The sequence below is a fragment of the Stegodyphus dumicola genome, chromosome 3 (assembly GCF_044657685.1).
Source record: "Stegodyphus dumicola isolate Sdum_Otavi_A_Nest chromosome 3, ASM4465768v1".
NCBI classification, from domain to species: domain Eukaryota; kingdom Metazoa; phylum Arthropoda; class Arachnida; order Araneae; family Eresidae; genus Stegodyphus; species Stegodyphus dumicola.
In genome coordinates this window covers 246,369,645-246,390,366 of record NC_140770.1, presented here as the reverse complement: position 1 = coordinate 246,390,366, position 20,722 = coordinate 246,369,645, and the positions used below count along the sequence as shown (strand labels likewise).

Below are 20,722 nucleotides of genomic sequence, written 5' to 3'. Positions count from 1 at the left end.
CTTTTCAGGAAATACATCTCGAAAATAATATCATCACTGAAAATAGAAGCAGGAGCTGTAAGCAGAAATCGAGTACAGTGGTAAGTCGATAATTGAAAAGCATGAATAATTAAGGTAACATAGCAATCAATAAAATACGACATAAATTATGTGAAAATTTTAAGTAAAATTTTCAGATGTAATTATGCCTATATGTCTACAGACGTGTAAATAAATATAGGTTCAACTATATGGAACGTAAAAGGAACATTATGTAATATGATGTTTCAAGCATCCAGTAAATGCTTGAATAGAGTACATCATTTTCTACGAACCGAAATTTGTGTATTTAACCAGAAGACTAAATGTTGATAAGTTTTTACTCTTTTGTACAATCTAAAGTATATTATAGCGATATCACTAACGTAACTATTTAATGCAAGTGAAATTTACTAATCAGTTGCATCGGTACTTAAAAGTAACAATGGATAGGGAATAGAGGGAAAATTAGTCATTTTTAGGGATTCAAGGGAAAATGAATAGTCTTGCTATCAGTTATGAGAAAATTTTCGGTTGGCTAGGTTACCATTTCTGATACAAAAGGTTTTCAGCGGAAAAAAAAAAATACAAGTTCTTCTGTCAAGCAACTTGAATGGGAGTTCTCTGCTTCCATGGTCTAAAGATGCCTGTCAATGATACTGAAAATGTAACCTCTTCGCAATGCATTGCATTGCTTAAGAAATCTATTTCGCATTTAGAAGAACCGATTCACAAGGAAGCTAATTATGTATTTGTTACTTTCGGAGCATCGGTAAGTTACTTTTGCTTAAATCCGGCGCGAATTTGATATGTCTATTTATACTGATTCTGAAATGAGATGGAGTTATTAAAAGCAGTCTTACAGAATTAATGTACGCTGTTCTTTTGTCCGTCCGGGTTATTTCTCACCTTATGTTTTGCAGTTAGGTGCTAAATATCATAGGTTGTGATACATTTATACTTTTAATGCAGTTAATGTTTTTTTTAAAAATTATTTTCAGTGATATCCCTGCTTTCATAATGCATATTGTAGTGCGTACTTAAATGATAGAATCATTTATGAGAAAATAATGCGTTTGTACTTGCAGGCTCGTGATAAATATAGACTTGTTTTATGTTAGGTTAAGTGATTAAGGCAAAGCAACTCGAGGGCTATTTTTCTACAGGAAAGGACACTTTCGTGGAGGGCTTTTTAAAGGACACTGGCTCGTACTCATGTTATAGTTGGGAAAACCCACGAAAATAAACCATGCAGCCAGCCCTTTCGCCGGGATTCGATCCCAGGTCGAACTACCAGTTCAGTGACTTTACCGCTCAGCCGCTAGTGGGCTATACGCTTGTGAAGTCATGTGGAAGGTTACAGATTACAAATATGAATCGCTAGAGTGCTACAGCTAAATTTGCACGATCTAAAATAAAGGATTTAATTAATTAATTTATTTTTTGGGTACTTTTCCGTTTTGCCACCGCAGGCGATAAAGTCGCCAATAATGGTACAACTGAGGCGAAAATATAGAAAAGGCAAAGACAAGGGTTAAACTCGTCAATTCTAATGAGAATGCACTAGCAAAGTAAAGCACTGCGATTTTACATAATTTCTGAGTAAGCTATTAGTACGAACTGAAATAATTCTTGCATTTAAACTTGCATTCCAAATCAAGATTTAACATGAAATTAATGTAGATAATTACTGAGAGAATTAGATTTTTGTAGCGTAGTTTGCGTGAGATGAGATCACTTGGGATCACGTGATATGAACCGGCGAATCAGAATGTTGAACCATGAAAGCATAGTAAATTCTTAAATAAATGTCTTTTTACAAATCTATTATCTTTCTTTATTGGCTTTTTACAAAATTTTAAACTATATTAAAATGCTTATGCCTTCAAAATAAAAAAAAAATCTTAGAACTAACATTTGTTAACATTTTTTCTGTATGTTGTCACCAATAAAGTTTGCTTGGCGAGATTTACACCGGCGAAACAGAAAAGTACCATTTTTTGTATACAAAAAATAAAGAATGTACTCTTAAAAGAAGATTTAGGGTCTTAATTTATAAAAGTAGAGTTTGGAATTGATCTTCAATTGGTGTTACGAGATTGGCACCTTATTTTGAAATATTTGGCAATAATTGTAGACACTATAATGCATTAAATATGGTAACTTGCTTTAATACTAGGAAATTTGTGGCTAGTAATGTCCAAATACCGTTAACATTCGCCAGAGCAAAACTCTGAAACTACGTTGGTACTTCCAGCTGAGAATTGTATATTCTGTGCCGGTTTTTTTTTTTTTTTTTTTTTTTTAGTCCAAAGGGATTTGAATCCCGAAGGACTATTAGTTTCGTTTTGACATTTTGCGTCGGACTCATAAATGTCGGTTCACTTTTCAAACTGTTGCCACAAAATGTTAGAGTCCTGCATTATATTTGAAGAAATTAAATAATGAAAAATCTGCATAAATGTATGTATATTTCTCGTATTGTGATAAAACAACGGTACATAGAGTCATCGAATTTTGAATAACGTAATCCTCCAACGAATATGAGCATGTGGAAGACCAAATTTGAAATTTGAAATTTGTTTTATGATCGATTTCCTATTTTTTAAAACTTTGACAAATTTTTGATTAACAAACTCAAGGATTTCAAAGCGAGCAATGGCAACGTTGTGCAGAAAAAACATTTTTATCTCCGGCGCGTGAGTTTTTGTATCGGAAATTCTAAAGATATGCTCATTTTAAAACTATTTTGCGATATTCCTGTTGAATTGAATTTTATGGTTTAAGTACGAAGAACATGATGTTTAACAAATAAAGATAACGCACAAAACGTTAAAAAAACGTAATTTAATTTGGACGTAATTTAAAATCTGAAACATTTCAGATTTTTTTTTTTTTTTTTTGAATGAATAAATTTAATGTTATGAGTCTTTTAAACCACAAGTTTTATATTTTGCTGAAGATATTTACAACAACAAGAAAAAAGAAATAAAAAAAGTGAACTAACTTATAAAACTTGAAAGAATAATCTAGTTTTAGTAACAATTGCCAAATTCTTCTGAGTGGAGGAGTTAAAATTTAAGTGTGGAGATGTCAAATATATACATAATAAATAACATGCATTATGAGGATATGCTATTTAATTATGATTTTATGCTATTAAGTGAAGGAGGGCTATTAATTTCGTTTTGGCATTTTGCGTTGAAAACTTTAAATGTCGGTTCACTTTTCAAACTGTTACCACCAAATTTTACAGCCCTGTATTATATTTTAAGAAATTAAATAATGAAGAATCTGCATAAATATATGAATGTTTCTCGCATTGTGATAAAACGACGGTACCTAGAACCATCAAATTTTGAATAACGTAAGTTTCCACCCTAATATGGGCATCTGGAAGCCCAAATTTGGGATTATTATATATTTCACATGTTGTAACACATTTTTGATTAACAAACTCGACGATATCAAAGCGAGCAATGGAAACACTGTACTAAAATTATTTTGCGATATTGCTGTTGAACTGAATTTCATAATTTAAGTGCGAAGAACGTGACATTTAATAAATAAAGGTAACCCATGAAACGATAAAAAAACGCCCCCTTGGGCGTAATATAAAATTTGAAAGCTTTTAGACTTTTCTATGCATTAATTTCGCTTGAAAAGACCTTTTGGATTTTAAATGCAATATTTCGATGAAAAGGGGAACTAGGCTTTCTACAGAAATTTTTGCTTGCCGTAATACTTTGATCTTTTCCAATTTAGATAGAAATTTTGCCTTGGAGCCTTTTATTAATTTCATGTGCCACTTTTGTTCTTGCCGAAGATAGCTCGAACTTATTTAATGATACTTAACTTCAGTAAGTGGACTGTAATATTAACAATAACATTTTTATTTTAACAAAAACAACATTATTGAATACTAGCACACGCATGTGCTTATAGTTACCTATGTAACTTAGCTAAGAGCGAGCAACCATATGCTCTTACATCAAGTCAGAAATCATTCATACTAATAAAGCAAAAACGAAATAACTTTAGGGTTACACTAAAGCCAAACTCTGCTTGGCGTAAAACAATGCTGCCAAGCAATACTCTTTCAGACACCGAACAACTTTGTTGAGCACATCTTGTAAATTTTAGTATTTATCTGTGTTTTTGTTACGGAATTGCTAAGTGTTCGTTAATTCTTAGCTCTCAAATGCATCAAGGCGTGATACTTACTTTCACAATCAATAGATTAGTTTTCTGGAATGTTTATAGAATCAGTAAGCGACATTGTATTGTAGCGTTACATGATGCGCTAATTTCTGAGAAATCGGAAAAGTGTACCAGATTGGAGCGAATTTTGCTGGCAGATTGTCGGGTCAGCCTTAGACATTTGCTTAGAAGTTTCTCATGCAATTCCTGCAACTTCGTTGAATATTCTTCTTTCTGCTTTCAGAGCATATGCTTTTTTCCTGTTAAGTTGTTATATATCTAAAATCATGCTTAGGTTTCCACTATCGGTTGCTGTAAATTCATGCCATGTATTCTACCACTTCTTTAATCTCTGGCCCGTTGATGAAAACAGTTCCTCTAGTTAGGATGAATAGTCACATATTTAACACGTTCTAAAGGAGTGTTATTTTTTTTTTTTTTCCCCTGGAAGTTAGAACTCAAAAACATTTTTTTAAAATTATGTATAAACATTTAATTAATAATTGCTTTTTAAGTGTTAGTTCCAGGTACTGAAAAGTAAACATCCGGAATGAAGCGTTTCTTCCGCCTGTGGCTGTCCCACCGAAACAGCATTGAGTCCCATATAAGCGAAGAAAATTCTTATATTTATTTATCCCAAATACGCACCCAAAATTAATATCGTTTAAAAGTTTACAAAGTTTATTGTTAATATCTTTTAAAAAGTTTATATGTTCGAGGTCGAGCTTCATGCATTTACAGTACGCGTACTTAAAATTTGTTTGCAGGAAGGGAGGGTTGCTTTAAGGGAAGAATTTTGAAGGAAACATTCAAGCTGCGCATGGGGCAGAAAAACCATACACAGCGAGCCCGTTCACCAAAAACAAAATCCGGAGAATTTTCAACAAAAGGTACTTTTCTTAATTATATCTGGATTAATATAAATTCTTGAAATAATTCTTAAGAAAGTACCAGAAAAATATTAAAAAGTCAGTAAAAGGCAGTAAAGTGTAAAATATTTTTTCAAAAATTGTTTAATTTTTTAATATTAAATGAATCATTAAGATACCATAAGCCCCGATAATCCGATAATTAACATGGATATAATCTGCTCCAATGAACTATAATCTCTAATAAATGTTATTTATGATATTCTTAGGAAATGTCCAGGCGCGGTAAGATGGCTTCCCCGCAAAGCAGTTTTAGGGTTGCCATAACGTGGCAAGGGAAGGCAGAATTGCCACATTTGGCGAGAAATCGCCCATTTGGCGACAAAAGTGGCGATATCCCATGGACGGATGGAAAACTTTCTGGAACGAATTCTCACCGGTTTAGCCCAGAATGTTCTCGAACACAAGCCGAAAGTTATATAAACCCTGCTGGTCCGCAGTCAGTCAGTGAGAGTGTGCCTCGTCTAGAGTGAGAGATAGTATGTCTCATCTAGTTAGTCCTTGCGGAGTCGATCGAGTTGACAGCCGGGCAGCGAGTGCCGAGTGGGTCGTCGAGTGCATCGAAAGAGTCTCTTCGTGTATCGCGCTAAGTGCATCGTCGAGAGAGCGTGTTGAACCCCGGGAACGACTGAACCGAAGAGTCGGGAGATGTGCTCTGTGTGCCGTCAAGTGCATCGCGAGTTGTAGCGTGAAGAGTATGGAGAGTACGTGGAGTTCCGAGAACGACCAAGCATAGTCGAGAGCTGTACTCTGGTGCTTTGCAGTGAAGCTGTCTATTATGAACCTTGAACTATGTATTTTGCCTTATTTTATGTATTGTTTCCACTGTTTTGCCTTTTTGTTATTTTATGTATTGTTTTACTTTCTAGTATTTTACTTCTTATTACTTTTAGTATTTGTAACCACCTATCCATTACTCTGTAAATATGTAACTGGAATTGTTCTTCACGCCCGCAATGCACCCTTCTTCCATCTTGCACTATCGTCTTCGTCCAGCATTTGTTTGCACTGCCCCCAGCAGTCGTCTTGAGCACAATATGTATTTATAAGTGTGTCTTTTGTTCAAGTTATTTCCGTCAGCGGGGCTACCTGGCCGATATGCTAACTACCCAGTGGACCGGCTGCCTCGCTGTCGGTGGAAAAAAAAGAAAGTGAAGCTGTCTCCACCGTTATAGCCTGATAACCTGAACCTCTGTGTCTCTGATTGTTCCAGCGAGTGTATAGTAGATCTTCGACGACTATAAAACGGGACTTTGGAGCTGTCCTGATTAATTTTGGCTAAATAAAGTGCGTTTCGATATTTTATCAAGTGTCGTCGTTATTCACTCCAAATCCACACGAACCCCGTACGAACGTGAAGGAAGAAAATAACGTAACAATATATATATATATATATATATATATATATATAAATTGTAGAAAGCTCGCCTAAAAGTTACCAAGAGCTGCTGCTCCAAAAGGTTTAAAACGTTTTCAAAAATTAATACACATGAAAAGCAAATCATTAGACATGTAAAACATAAATAAAATTAAAAAACTGAAAAAGTTAAAAAGTAAGCGGAAAATGGTAAATTAGCCAAATTCGACTTCCAAACAGGCTTTTCAAGGGAAATTTCATTTATTTGAACGTCGAATCAAGCTAACCCCATTACGCGTTTCGCCGAAACAGACAATTGAAACTTTTTCGCTAAAAAAATTTTTTGACAAAGTGTCTTGGACAACCTTTTGGAGCAGCAGCTCTTGGTAACTTTTAGGCGAGCTTTCTACAATTTTTATATTTTACTTATTTTGCAGCATATTGCGCAAGATGTTTTCTAGACCAAAATTGGTTTTTAACAAATTGTTATTACTGCTTTGCTTGATATATATATATATATATTCGAGATTTATTACTGGATTTATTTGATATTGGTAATAGTAATAGATTTATTCGATTGATTCAAAGTAAAAACAATCGCAGATTTATTTTAAAACGACCTAAGTTTTGAAATTTCATGCTTGTAAAGATTAAATTCGCGTTTTCGTTCATCTCTTATTTTATTCTTGCTTGCATTTATTCAAACTGTCAAATCTTAATTTCTTTCTTTATAATGAAGACCATAAACGTAAATTTAATCCTCCCGTATCAGAATTAGCCATTGTGATCGTCTGCTCGTTCTCGGAAGATCAGAAGTTATAATATAATAATATATGACAGGTGCAGAAAGATTTTCATTGTGTTAATGTTTGTCAACAGTAATACGATTAGTTTAAGCTTTACAAACTGCTTCCATTGTTAAGGAATAATATTCGTATTTCGAGTAGTGGAATCAAACGCAATACTGATTTCCCATCTATTGTTTTCCATTTTGCTCTACATTGCTTACAGCATTGGGAATAGTAATAAGAAAAGTTTAATACCAAGTTCATTCAGAATGTAAAGAGGTTAGACACGTTTCAACGTTTTGCTTTTATTTCGGCGAATATAATGTATGCTATCGGTGCAAAGGAACTGTGATTTCACCATGACCAGTTTTACTGAATTATAACAGACGAGGTAGAATTTTAAGTTTGTCAATTTAGAATTTAAACACAATACAGTTTTAAATACAATAGAACTCCCGTCATCCGGAATTCTAGTTATTGGAATGGCTTACTGTTTTTGTTAAGAGAAATAAAATTACTGTTAATTTATTGGTAACCTATTTTTTAATATTTTTGTTGACTTAATGTTAAAAGATGATGTAGGATAATATAATATTTTTAGGAGTTTTTAAATTCATTTGGATGTACATATGCGTCATGTAAAATGGTGTATAATGTTGGATAGTTAGCCAGATTAGGAAGTATGACGAATGTAAAATAGGTATGTTGTAAAAATTAACAGAAAAACATTCAAGTTCTGTATACAGACGTACTTACTGAATACAGTCTGTTTTTTTAATTACCTGGAATAATAAGTGCCCATATGCTGGAAATATATTTAATGAAGGTGGTAATTTTATATCAATTCTCAGTTCCCTTTCCCCGCCGGAAATTTTTTCTTATCTATGTACGTTATAGCTACTGTTAGTTATTTGTTTGTGGTGAGCTTTCTGATATACCTTGACTCCGAAAATTGATAATACACCCAATTTTTTTCAATTTAATTGCCTTGATAATAAATACTTTCGTGTACACTTAATGAATAGAAGACGGTATAGTAGTTAGGGGAGCCTGACTGCGATACCAAAGGGCCCAGGTTCGAATTCCGGAGAAGGCATGGATGTAAAATTTTCTGTTCCTTCATAGGATGGTAGCAGTGGCCGCCTATAAGTGCCTCCACAATAAAATGGCCATCACTTTTGGCCTTAGTGGCCAATGAATGTCCTTATAGTTGTGAATTTAAATTAAGAGTTTTCTGTTTATCTCGTAGAAAATAAACTATATTTTTAAATTTTAGATGATTACTAAATTTTTTTAAATGCAGTATTGTTATGCCGTATTTCACGTTTCTTCTGGAAGAAGGGCTCTTGTTGATCCAGCAAAATTTTGGGCGAAGGGAATGGTTTTGTTTACTTTTCATTATCTCTGGTATTGTACTCGTTTGCAAAAATTAAAGCTAATATTTTGAAAAAAAAATTTTTTTTCTTTTAGTGAGCGTCTTCTTGCTTCCATTTATGTAAATATTTAAGCATATGTTTGTTGTGCTTTTATTAATAAAACATTAAAGTGCTCGTACATATTTGTTTATGTACCTTCAAATGTATAGGAAAGAGAATCAGTCTTAATTAATAGCTTGTGTGTTTTATTAACAGCTTCTGTACCTAAAAGTTGTTCATTTAAATGTGGACATTCTAAAATTGTTATCCGTAACTCGGAGGGGGGAACTCCTGTTCATATAAATTTCGAAATGGTGCGCGTAGGATTTGAGTCTTTCCAAAGTTGGAGTAGACTGCTTTATCTCTTGTCTAAACCTGATTTCGAATCATTATTTTTCTGTTGCTTTTAAAGTAAGTTCGAGAAACAGAAGTAAACTAACATAATTTTGATTCATATCGTTGATGGGAGCTATTTCCGCAACTATCTGTTTATCTTTCGACTAGATAGAATTTACACGATTGAGCAAGGTGTTAGCTGACCCAGAACGCCACATAATCAAAACCAAAAAAAGACCAGTTCTCTCTGTCGGTCATTTTTTTAATTTTTCGTATTCTAGTTGAAAACTCGGTTGACATTTCTAAAGTTGTTTCATGATGTAATTTCAGTGCTACTGTAAACTGCTGTGATTTACAGTTTCGTTAGCAAATTGAATTTTTGATTAACAGTAGCTGCGTTATATGTAATATGTATTTACTTTCCACTTGAAAGCAAAACAAAAAATATAGTGTACTCTCGATTATCCAGGCTCCCGGATTAAACACGGATAATCCAAACTAAACATTTTCCTGCATACTGTTATGTGTTTAGTTTTTAAAAAATCAGTATTTTTACTTTATTTTTTAGAACGATTAAATATTTGTCGAAAAGTGCTATTTCATCATTGTACTCAGATCCCCCTTGATCGACGAAATGCAGCAGAGTTTCTATAGAAGTCATTGTTATCTCAGGACTAATGTAATTAATTGGCAGTATATTTTCTGCTCGTATTTTCCGTATCATTCCCTGGATTTTCTGTTCTTGAGACGATATCCGAATCACTCGAGCATTAAAAATCGAGTCGCTATTGAAACATTACTCAACGTTTTCCCGATCGACATTTTCGAAAAATTTTCGTGGAATAAAACTTCTGTTATTACCTCGACTTCTTCACAATTAGACACATCTCTGATTTCTGTATTAGGAAGAATCTTTCTCCATGATCGAATCAGTGTAATTGGTTTTAATTTCTACTCTTGCGCATAACGTTGAGTGTGTGTGGGAGGATACTGTCATGCATGGATAATTCGCAAACCGGATAATTCGCACCCGGATATTCTAGAGGACACTGTACGTATGTTGTGAAACTGAAAATCAAAACTGAGAGGAATTTTCTAATAAAGTTTTTTTAAAAATGAAAGCAGTACCTTTATTGTGGGTAGTAATTACTACCCAAATCTGTGATTTTTCTGCCAACGTTTTGGTAGTTTTTCAAAACCTTCGGTCCTGAAACTTGGTGGCCGTCAGTGCAAAAACAGATCAGTCTCATTTCGGATGTCCTGTTGAGAATGGAAGACACCACCAGCAAGATGTAGCTGCAGGTGTGACAGAAGATAGAACTCCGAAAGAGCGATGTCGGTTATATGGTAGGTGCGGCAAAAGATCCCATTCGAGTCCGTGCAAAGTCCAGCCGGTGAATGCAGATACGTGTGGTCTTGCATTATCTTGATGGAACATTACCTTTTTGCGTCGGAACTCATTTCTACGCGTTTCCTTGATAGCAGCCTGAACAGGGACTAATATCTCGCTGTACACCTCACTGTCAAGGGTTTTACCTTTTTCGAGATGTTCTTTGTGGATAATACCACGGCAGTTCCACCAGGAACAAAACATGATCTATCTCTTTGTTAGTCAAATTGTGCTTTGCGACGCTGCCGACGGGCTAACCTGACGCTGGCCTGTGTTTCCGGCCCTTTCCGGCCTGTGTTGTTGAAGTAAATCAACTTTTCATCACAAGTGACCATCCAGTCCAGAATTTTGTCCTTGCGTTGATATTCGATCAGATTAGTTACCGAACATTTTTGTTGTTAACTGCTTCAGGTCATACGGCACCCAGCGACTGAACTTGTACGTCAAGTGTGTGCGATGCATAGCGCGGCTAATGGACATGCCACTAACGTCTAACTCCGTAGTAAGTTCTCGAGTGGTTGCATACTGATCTTTTTCCACAAGTTCTTGCAGGCGGGCCTTATCAACATCAGTAGGTCGGGCAGATCGCTCTGCTTCTTAAATGTCATAGTCTTTTGTTTTTGAGTGTGTGTGTGTGTATTGAGAATACGGCAAAGCACACTAGGGCTATCTGCCTAAGGGGAGGGATGCCTTTCGTGGAGGACTTTCTAAGGGAAACTGGCTCGTATACACGTTACACATGGGGAAAACCACGAAAACGCCCATGCAGCCAGCCCGTTCGCGGGATTCGAACCTCGGACCGAACTACCAGTGTTCAGCGATTTTACCGCTCGGCCGCTGGTGGGCCTTTTTGTTTTTGAACTTTCGGTGCCAAACCTTCACAGTGTCATATGATGCAGCATTAGTACCTAAAGCTGTATACATGATTTGGTGACTTTCTGTAGCTGACGTTTTGCAACAGAACTGGAAGTAAATGATGGTTCTAATCTGGTAGCGTGGCAGTTCCATTTCCGACACCTTGTACTTAATGATAACGATATTTTTTACAGATTTCACAACACAGTGTTTTACTCTTTCTTCCAGATGCCAAAAATGGTTTGCAAAATATGATTAAACACGTCAACGCGTACTGTTTGCGCCTACTATATTTGCAGAGGCGGGAAACTTTCTTTAAAACTCGATACTACATCTTCCATAACTTGGTCGACGTTCGCTTTTGCTGCACTGGATAGTCAAATGGTTAGCATTTACTCTCAAGCTCTTTTTGGTGATAGTACTGAAGCGATGCATTTTTGCACTAGGTATCCATAATGTATCGCTAAAAATTTTAGCAAAGCTGGGTAAATTATTATTACTTATAATCGATTATCCAGCGAAGCTACAGTTATTTGAAGGGAATGAACTCATAAAACATAATAAAATTATTAATTGTTAATTCTGACTTCAATTTTTGTAGTTTAAAGCAGAAAGCGAGAATTTCATAAAGCTACAATATTTAGCAACAAACATGTATCTAATTAAAATAGTTCCGTTTGCTAGTCTGTGGTTGGAAATAAAGGATTATGAGAACGGGCTAGAGCAGGAAGTGTCACTCTAGCTTATCTGTCGCTCTGAATTCTGATAGCTGTAACTGACAGATGATTTATTGTAAATAGTAAGCGTCTAATTTTATCGATATATCGACAGCCTTATCATTTTAAGAAAATTTATATCCTTTTAAGTGAGTGTGAAGTGGGTAAATGTTTTGCAATTAATGAAAAATTTTTAAATCGTCATTTTACTTTCCACATGATTGTAGTTAGCATTTTTCATGCTGAAGTATTTACGAGTGCCTTATAGTTATCTTTTCTTTTTCTGAATCAAACTTTGTACGGTTTACTTAATTCAATTAACCAATTATTCAAATTTTTGTTTTCTTTTCTGAACGCCTCAACTTTCCCTCTCATTTCCTCGACAGCATGCAAATTTAAAGTTAAGTGAAGTGAGTATTTAAACGGGTGAATCTTGGACTTTATTCAGAGCGTGTTTTCGAAAGCCAGCACGAGTTACGAGTCTGTCCTTGTTGTAAAGCGGAATTGCTGATACGCTTTTTTGACTACTTAAATAATAATCACGCCGGGTAGGTTGTTGAGTGAACCTAGTTAGCCTTAACTTAAAGTGCTAATCCAGCACTACTCTTTAGCTTCGAATTTATTGTGTAACAATTCTTAAGTTCCATCGGAAGTTGTCGATGTTACTGTAAGCACGAAGTACGTGCCTTTTCTGTTCAAAAGTTGAATAATAATAATGGGTTATTTTCATCCTTCTTCTGTGTTGGTATCATTTACGCCTGTGCGAGAAGTTGCCGGGTTCTTTAGTAGAATCAAATAGAGTTTATGTTACCAAAGAGAACACGATTCTACAACTTATATATAAGAAGAATCGGTGTCTTTAACAATTTGCTTAACTTAATACGGCAAGGAACGCAAGGTCTATCCGTCTAAAGGGATGCTTTCGTGGAAGACTTTCTTTGGGAAACTGGCTCGTATTAACTTTAAAATGGGCGAAAACTACGAAAATCTTATATAATGAACCCATTTGCCGGGATTCGAACCCGATGTTGAACTATGCTTATCGGCGGTCTTGGTCATTCATAGGCAACGTAACTATAAATGAAAATTTTTTCCTTAACCCACCGCAAATAAAATAGTGTCCTATTTTCATTATTGTGTAGCTGCAGATAACGCCATCATAAATATACCAATTAATTTTTTTATTACATATAATCAGTGTGATTTTTAACTCCTTACCCGAATGGTCGAGACCGCTGAATATCGGTAATTTGTTCATGTTTCGAATCAAGCAAACTGAAATGGCTGCATGATTGGTTTTGTTTTCCCTATGTACAACGTGCATAAGAGCCAATTTCCTTTAGAAAGCCCTCCGTGAAGGTATCCCTCTCTGATCCCTTTAATCTCATTGACTTAAAAAAAAAAGTGCATCTGATTAAAAAGTGCATCTGTTATGGATGATTTTAAAATCTAAACCCTTGCAGACGTCTTAAAATTCTTAAAAATTGGTTTTTAGCCCAAAGGGCTTCTATTATTAAGGGCTATTATTTTCGTTCTGGCGTTTTGCGCTGAAAACTTTAAATGTCCGTTTCACTTTTTAAATTCTTGACCAAATATTATCGCTTTGTGTTATATTTAAAGAAATTAAATACCGAAGAATCTGCATAAATGTGTGTATGTTTTTCGCATTGTGATAAAATACGGCACCCTAGAACCTTCAAATTTTGAATAACGTGCATTTCCACCCGAATAAATAATGGGTATCTGGAAGCCCAAATTTGGAATTTGTTTTATTATATATTTCATATTTTGGAAAACGAATTTTTGATTAACAATATCAACGATTTCAAATCGAGCAATGGCAACGCTGTACGGGGTAAGGAATTTTTTTTTTTTTTTTTCCCAGGGCGGGAGACTGTATATCGGAAATTTTAAAGATATGCTCATTGTAAAGTTATTTTGCGATATTGCTGTTAAATTCAATTTTATGGTTTAAGTGCGAAGAACATGATATTTAATAAATAGAGGTAACACACAAAACGTTAAAAAAACGCCCCTTTGGGCGTTATGTAAAATCTGAAAACTTTCAGATTTTTTAAAATTTTATTTATTTCTTTTGATGGTTTAAGAGGATGGTTTTCAAAAAAAAATTTTAAATCGGTTTTATTTATTTATATAACTATTTATTTCTCTTTTTCGAATGGCCCGGAAGTGCATGGTAAGGTTAAGTAACTAAATTTAGGGGAAAAAATTAATTTTTGTTTTTCTCTTGTAAAGAGTTATCTATGGGTTCCACTGCTTGCTTTTTTAAGTAATGAGCACAGGCATGATATTCATTTACCTGATGATTTTTCAAAAAAAAAAATTTTAAATCGGTTTTATTTATTTATATAACTATTTATTTCTCTTTTTTCGAATGGCCCGGAAGTGCATGGTAAGGTTAAGTAACTAAATTTAGGGGAAAAAATTAATTTTTGTTTTTCTCTTGTAAAGAGTTATCTATGGGTTCCACTGCTTGCTTTTTTAAGTAATGAGCACAGGCATGATATTCATTTACCTGATGATTTTTCAAAAAAAAAAAATTTTTAAATCGGTTTTATTTATTTATATAACTATTTATTTCTCTTTTTCGAATGGCCCGGAAGTGCATGGTAAGGTTAAGTAACTAAATTTAGGGGAAAAAATTAATTTTTGTTTTTCTCTTGTAAAGAGTTATCTATGGGTTCCACTGCTTGCTTTTTTAAGTAATGAGCACAGGCATGATATTCATTTACCTGATGATTTTTCAAAAAAAAAAAAATTTAAATCGGTTTTATTTATTTATATAACTATTTATTTCTCTTTTTCGAATGGCCCGGAAGTGCATGGTAAGGTTAAGTAACTAAATTTAGGGGAAAAAATTAATTTTTGTTTTTCTCTTGTAAAGAGTTATCTATGGGTTCCACTGCTTGCTTTTTTACGTAATGAGCACAGGCATGATATTCATTTACCTGATGATTTTTCAAAAAAAAAAAAATTTAAATCGGTTTTATTTATTTATATAACTATTTATTTCTCTTTTTCGAATGGCCCGGAAGTGCATGGTAAGGTTAAGTAACTAAATTTAGGGGAAAAAATTAATTTTTGTTTTTCTCTTGTAAAGAGATATCTATGGGTTCCACTGCTTGCTTTTTTAAGTAATGAGCACAGGCATGATATTCATTTACCTGATGATTTTTCAAAAAAAAAAAAAATTTAAATCGGTTTTATTTATTTATATAACTATTTATTTCTCTTTTTCGAATGGCCCGGAAGTGCATGGTAAGGTTAAGTAACTAAATTTAGGGGAAAAAATTAATTTTTGTTTTTCTCTTGTAAAGAGTTATCTATGGGTTCCACTGCTTGCTTTTTTAAGTAATGAGCACAGGCATGATATTCATTTACCTGATGATTTTTCAAAAAAAAAAAAATTTAAATCGGTTTTATTTATTTATATAACTATTTATTTCTCTTTTTCGAATGGCCCGGAAGTGCATGGTAAGGTTAAGTAACTAAATTTAGGGGAAAAAATTAATTTTTGTTTTTCTCTTGTAAAGAGATATCTATGGGTTCCACTGCTTGCTTTTTTAAGTAATGAGCACAGGCATGATATTCATTTACCTGATGATTTTTCAAAAAAAAAAAAAATTTAAATCGGTTTTATTTATTTATATAACTATTTATTTCTCTTTTTCGAATGGCCCGGAAGTGCATGGTAAGGTTAAGTAACTAAATTTAGGGGAAAAAATTAATTTTTGTTTTTCTCTTGTAAAGAGTTATCTATGGGTTCCACTGCTTGCTTTTTTAAGTAATGAGCACAGGCATGATATTCATTTACCTGATGATTTTTCAAAAAAAAAAAAAAATTTAAATCGGTTTTATTTATTTATATAACTATTTATTTCTCTTTTTCGAATGGCCCGGAAGTGCATGGTAAGGTTAAGTAACTAAATTTAGGGGAAAAAATTAATTTTTGTTTTTCTCTTGTAAAGAGTTATCTATGGGTTCCACTGCTTGCTTTTTTAAGTAATGAGCACAGGCATGATATTCATTTACCTGATGATTTTTCAAAAAAAAAAAAAAAATTTAAATCGGTTTTATTTATTTATATAACTATTTATTTCTCTTTTTCGAATGGCCCGGAAGTGCATGGTAAGGTTAAGTAACTAAATTTAGGGGAAAAAATTAATTTTTGTTTTTCTCTTGTAAAGAGTTATCTATGGGTTCCACTGCTTGCTTTTTTAAGTAATGAGCACAGGCATGATATTCATTTACCTGATGATTTTTCAAAAAAAAAAAATTTAAATCGGTTTTATTTATTTATATAACTATTTATTTCTCTTTTTCGAATGGCCCGGAAGTGCATGGTAAGGTTAAGTAACTAAATTTAGGGGAAAAAATTAATTTTTGTTTTTCTCTTGTAAAGAGTTATCTATGGGTTCCACTGCTTGCTTTTTTAAGTAATGAGCACAGGCATGATATTCATTTACCTGATGATTTTTCAAAAAAAAAAAATTTAAATCGGTTTTATTTATTTATATAACTATTTATTTCTCTTTTTCGAATGGCCCGGAAGTGCATGGTAAGGTTAAGTAACTAAATTTAGGGGAAAAAATTAATTTTTGTTTTTCTCTTGTAAAGAGTTATCTATGGGTTCCACTGCTTGCTTTTTTAAGTAATGAGCACAGGCATGATATTCATTTACCTGATGATTTTTCAAAAAAAAAAATTTTAAATCGGTTTTATTTATTTATATAACTATTTATTTCTCTTTTTTCGAATGGCCCGGAAGTGCATGGTAAGGTTAAGTAACTAAATTTAGGGGAAAAAATTAATTTTTGTTTTTCTCTTGTAAAGAGTTATCTATGGGTTCCACTGCTTGCTTTTTTAAGTAATGAGCACAGGCATGATATTCATTTACCTGATGATTTTTCAAAAAAAAAAATTTTTTAAATCGGTTTTATTTATTTATATAACTATTTATTTCTCTTTTTCGAATGGCCCGGAAGTGCATGGTAAGGTTAAGTAACTAAATTTAGGGGAAAAAATTAATTTTTGTTTTTCTCTTGTAAAGAGTTATCTATGGGTTCCACTGCTTGCTTTTTTAAGTAATGAGCACAGGCATGATATTCATTTACCTGATGATTTTTCAAAAAAAAAAAATTTAAATCGGTTTTATTTATTTATATAACTATTTATTTCTCTTTTTCGAATGGCCCGGAAGTGCATGGTAAGGTTAAGTAACTAAATTTAGGGGAAAAAATTAATTTTTGTTTTTCTCTTGTAAAGAGTTATCTATGGGTTCCACTGCTTGCTTTTTTACGTAATGAGCACAGGCATGATATTCATTTACCTGATGATTTTTCAAAAAAAAAAAAAATTTAAATCGGTTTTATTTATTTATATAACTATTTATTTCTCTTTTTCGAATGGCCCGGAAGTGCATGGTAAGGTTAAGTAACTAAATTTAGGGGAAAAAATTAATTTTTGTTTTTCTCTTGTAAAGAGTTATCTATGGGTTCCACTGCTTGCTTTTTTAAGTAATGAGCACAGGCATGATATTCATTTACCTGATGATTTTTCAAAAAAAAAAAAATTTAAATCGGTTTTATTTATTTATATAACTATTTATTTCTCTTTTTCGAATGGCCCGGAAGTGCATGGTAAGGTTAAGTAACTAAATTTAGGGGAAAAAATTAATTTTTGTTTTTCTCTTGTAAAGAGATATCTATGGGTTCCACTGCTTGCTTTTTTAAGTAATGAGCACAGGCATGATATTCATTTACCTGATGATTTTTCAAAAAAAAAAAAAATTTAAATCGGTTTTATTTATTTATATAACTATTTATTTCTCTTTTTCGAATGGCCCGGAAGTGCATGGTAAGGTTAAGTAACTAAATTTAGGGGAAAAAATTAATTTTTGTTTTTCTCTTGTAAAGAGTTATCTATGGGTTCCACTGCTTGCTTTTTTAAGTAATGAGCACAGGCATGATATTCATTTACCTGATGATTTTTCAAAAAAAAAAAAAAAAATTTAAATCGGTTTTATTTATTTATATAACTATTTATTTCTCTTTTTCGAATGGCCCGGAAGTGCATGGTAAGGTTAAGTAACTAAATTTAGGGGAAAAAATTAATTTTTGTTTTTCTCTTGTAAAGAGTTATCTATGGGTTCCACTGCTTGCTTTTTTAAGTAATGAGCACAGGCATGATATTCATTTACCTGATGATTTTTCAAAAAAAAAAAAAAAATTTAAATCGGTTTTATTTATTTATATAACTATTTATTTCTCTTTTTCGAATGGCCCGGAAGTGCATGGTAAGGTTAAGTAACTAAATTTAGGGGAAAAAATTAATTTTTGTTTTTCTCTTGTAAAGAGTTATCTATGGGTTCCACTGCTTGCTTTTTTAAGTAATGAGCACAGGCATGATATTCATTTACCTGATGATTTTTCAAAAAAAAAAAATTTAAATCGGTTTTATTTATTTATATAACTATTTATTTCTCTTTTTCGAATGGCCCGGAAGTGCATGGTAAGGTTAAGTAACTAAATTTAGGGGAAAAAATTAATTTTTGTTTTTCTCTTGTAAAGAGTTATCTATGGGTTCCACTGCTTGCTTTTTTAAGTAATGAGCACAGGCATGATATTCATTTACCTGATGATTTTTCAAAAAAAAAAAATTTAAATCGGTTTTATTTATTTATATAACTATTTATTTCTCTTTTTCGAATGGCCCGGAAGTGCATGGTAAGGTTAAGTAACTAAATTTAGGGGAAAAAATTAATTTTTGTTTTTCTCTTGTAAAGAGTTATCTATGGGTTCCACTGCTTGCTTTTTTAAGTAATGAGCACAGGCATGATATTCATTTACCTGATGATTTTTCAAAAAAAAAAATTTTAAATCGGTTTTATTTATTTATATAACTATTTATTTCTCTTTTTTCGAATGGCCCGGAAGTGCATGGTAAGGTTAAGTAACTAAATTTAGGGGAAAAAATTAATTTTTGTTTTTCTCTTGTAAAGAGTTATCTATGGGTTCCACTGCTTGCTTTTTTAAGTAATGAGCACAGGCATGATATTCATTTACCTGATGATTTTTCAAAAAAAAAAATTTTTTAAATCGGTTTTATTTATTTATATAACTATTTATTTCTCTTTTTCGAATGGCCCGGAAGTGCATGGTAAGGTTAAGTAACTAAATTTAGGGGAAAAAATTAATTTTTGTTTTTCTCTTGTAAAGAGTTATCTATGGGTTCCACTGCTTGCTTTTTTAAGTAATGAGCACAGGCATGATATTCATTTACCTGATGATTTTTCAAAAAAAAAAAATTTAAATCGGTTTTATTTATTTATATAACTATTTATTTCTCTTTTTCGAATGGCCCGGAAGTGCATGGTAAGGTTAAGTAACTAAATTTAGGGGAAAAAATTAATTTTTGTTTTTCTCTTGTAAAGAGTTATCTATGGGTTCCACTGCTTGCTTTTTTACGTAATGAGCACAGGCATGATATTCATTTACCTGATGATTTTTCAAAAAAAAAAAAAATTTAAATCGGTTTTATTTATTTATATAACTATTTATTTCTCTTTTTCGAATGGCCCGGAAGTGCATGGTAAGGTTAAGTAACTAAATTTAGGGGAAAAAATTAATTTTTGTTTTTCTCTTGTAAAGAGATATCTATGGGTTCCACTGCTTGCTTTTTTAAGTAATGAGCACAGGCATGATATTCATTTACCTGATGATTTTTCAAAAAAAAAAAAAATTTAAATCGGTTTTATTTATTTATATAACTATTTATTTCTCTTTTTCGAATGGCCCGGAAGTGCATGGTAAGGTTAAGTAACTAAATTTAGGGGAAAAAATTAATTTTTGTTTTTCTCTTGTAAAGAGTTATCTATGGGTTCCACTGCTTGCTTTTTTAAGTAATGAGCACAGGCATGATATTCATTTACCTGATGATTTTTCAAAAAAAAAAAAAAAATTTAAATCGGTTTTATTTATTTATATAACTATTTATTTCTCTTTTTCGAATGGCCCGGAAGTGCATGGTAAGGTTAAGTAACTACATTTAGGGGAAAAAATTAATTTTTGTTTTTCTCTTGTAAAGAGTTATCTATGGGTTCCACTGCTTGCTTTTTTAAGTAATGAGCACAGGCATGATATTCATTTACCTGATGATTTTTCAAAAAAAAAAAAAATTTAAATCGGTTTTATTTATTTATATAACTATTTATTTCTCTTTTTCGAATGGCCCGGAAGTGCATGGTAAGGTTAAGTAACTAAATTTAGGGGAAAAAATTAATTTTTGTTTTTCTCTTGTAAAGAGTTATCTATGGGTTCCACTGCTTGCTTTTTTAAGTAATGAGCACAGGCATGATATTCATTTACCTGATGATTTTTCAAAAAAAAAAAAAAAAAAAAAATTAAATCGGTTTTATTTATTTATATAACTCTTTATTTCTCTTTTTCGAATGGCCCGGAAGTGCATGGTAAGGTTAAGTAACTAAATTTAGGGGAAAAAATTAATTTTTGTTTTTCTCTTGTAAAGAGTTATCTATGGGTTCCACTGCTTGCTTTTTTAAGTAATGAGCACAGGCATGATATTCATTTACCTGATGATTTTTCAAAAAAAAAAAAAAAATTTAAATCGGTTTTATTTATTTATATAACTATTTATTTCTCTTTTTCGAATGGCCCGGAAGTGCATGGTAAGGTTAAG

The 20,722-nt window shown here is 32.5% G+C and overlaps 1 protein-coding gene across 2 annotated transcripts in view; it reads left to right on the top strand.

Moving 5' to 3' along the window:
• Zw (glucose-6-phosphate 1-dehydrogenase Zw) overlaps positions 1 to 20,722 on the top strand; it is a 107,243-nt gene that overhangs the window by 34,566 nt on the left and 51,955 nt on the right. Inside the window, exon 1 of one of the 2 annotated variants that reach the window (XM_035369504.2) lies at positions 632 to 790. The exons of the other annotated variant lie outside the window; for it this stretch is intronic. Within the exon in view, the coding sequence (XP_035225395.2) occupies positions 632 to 790 (159 nt within the window). Of the gene's footprint in view, positions 1 to 631; positions 791 to 20,722 lie in introns of those variants that run through there. 2 annotated transcript variants of the gene reach the window in all.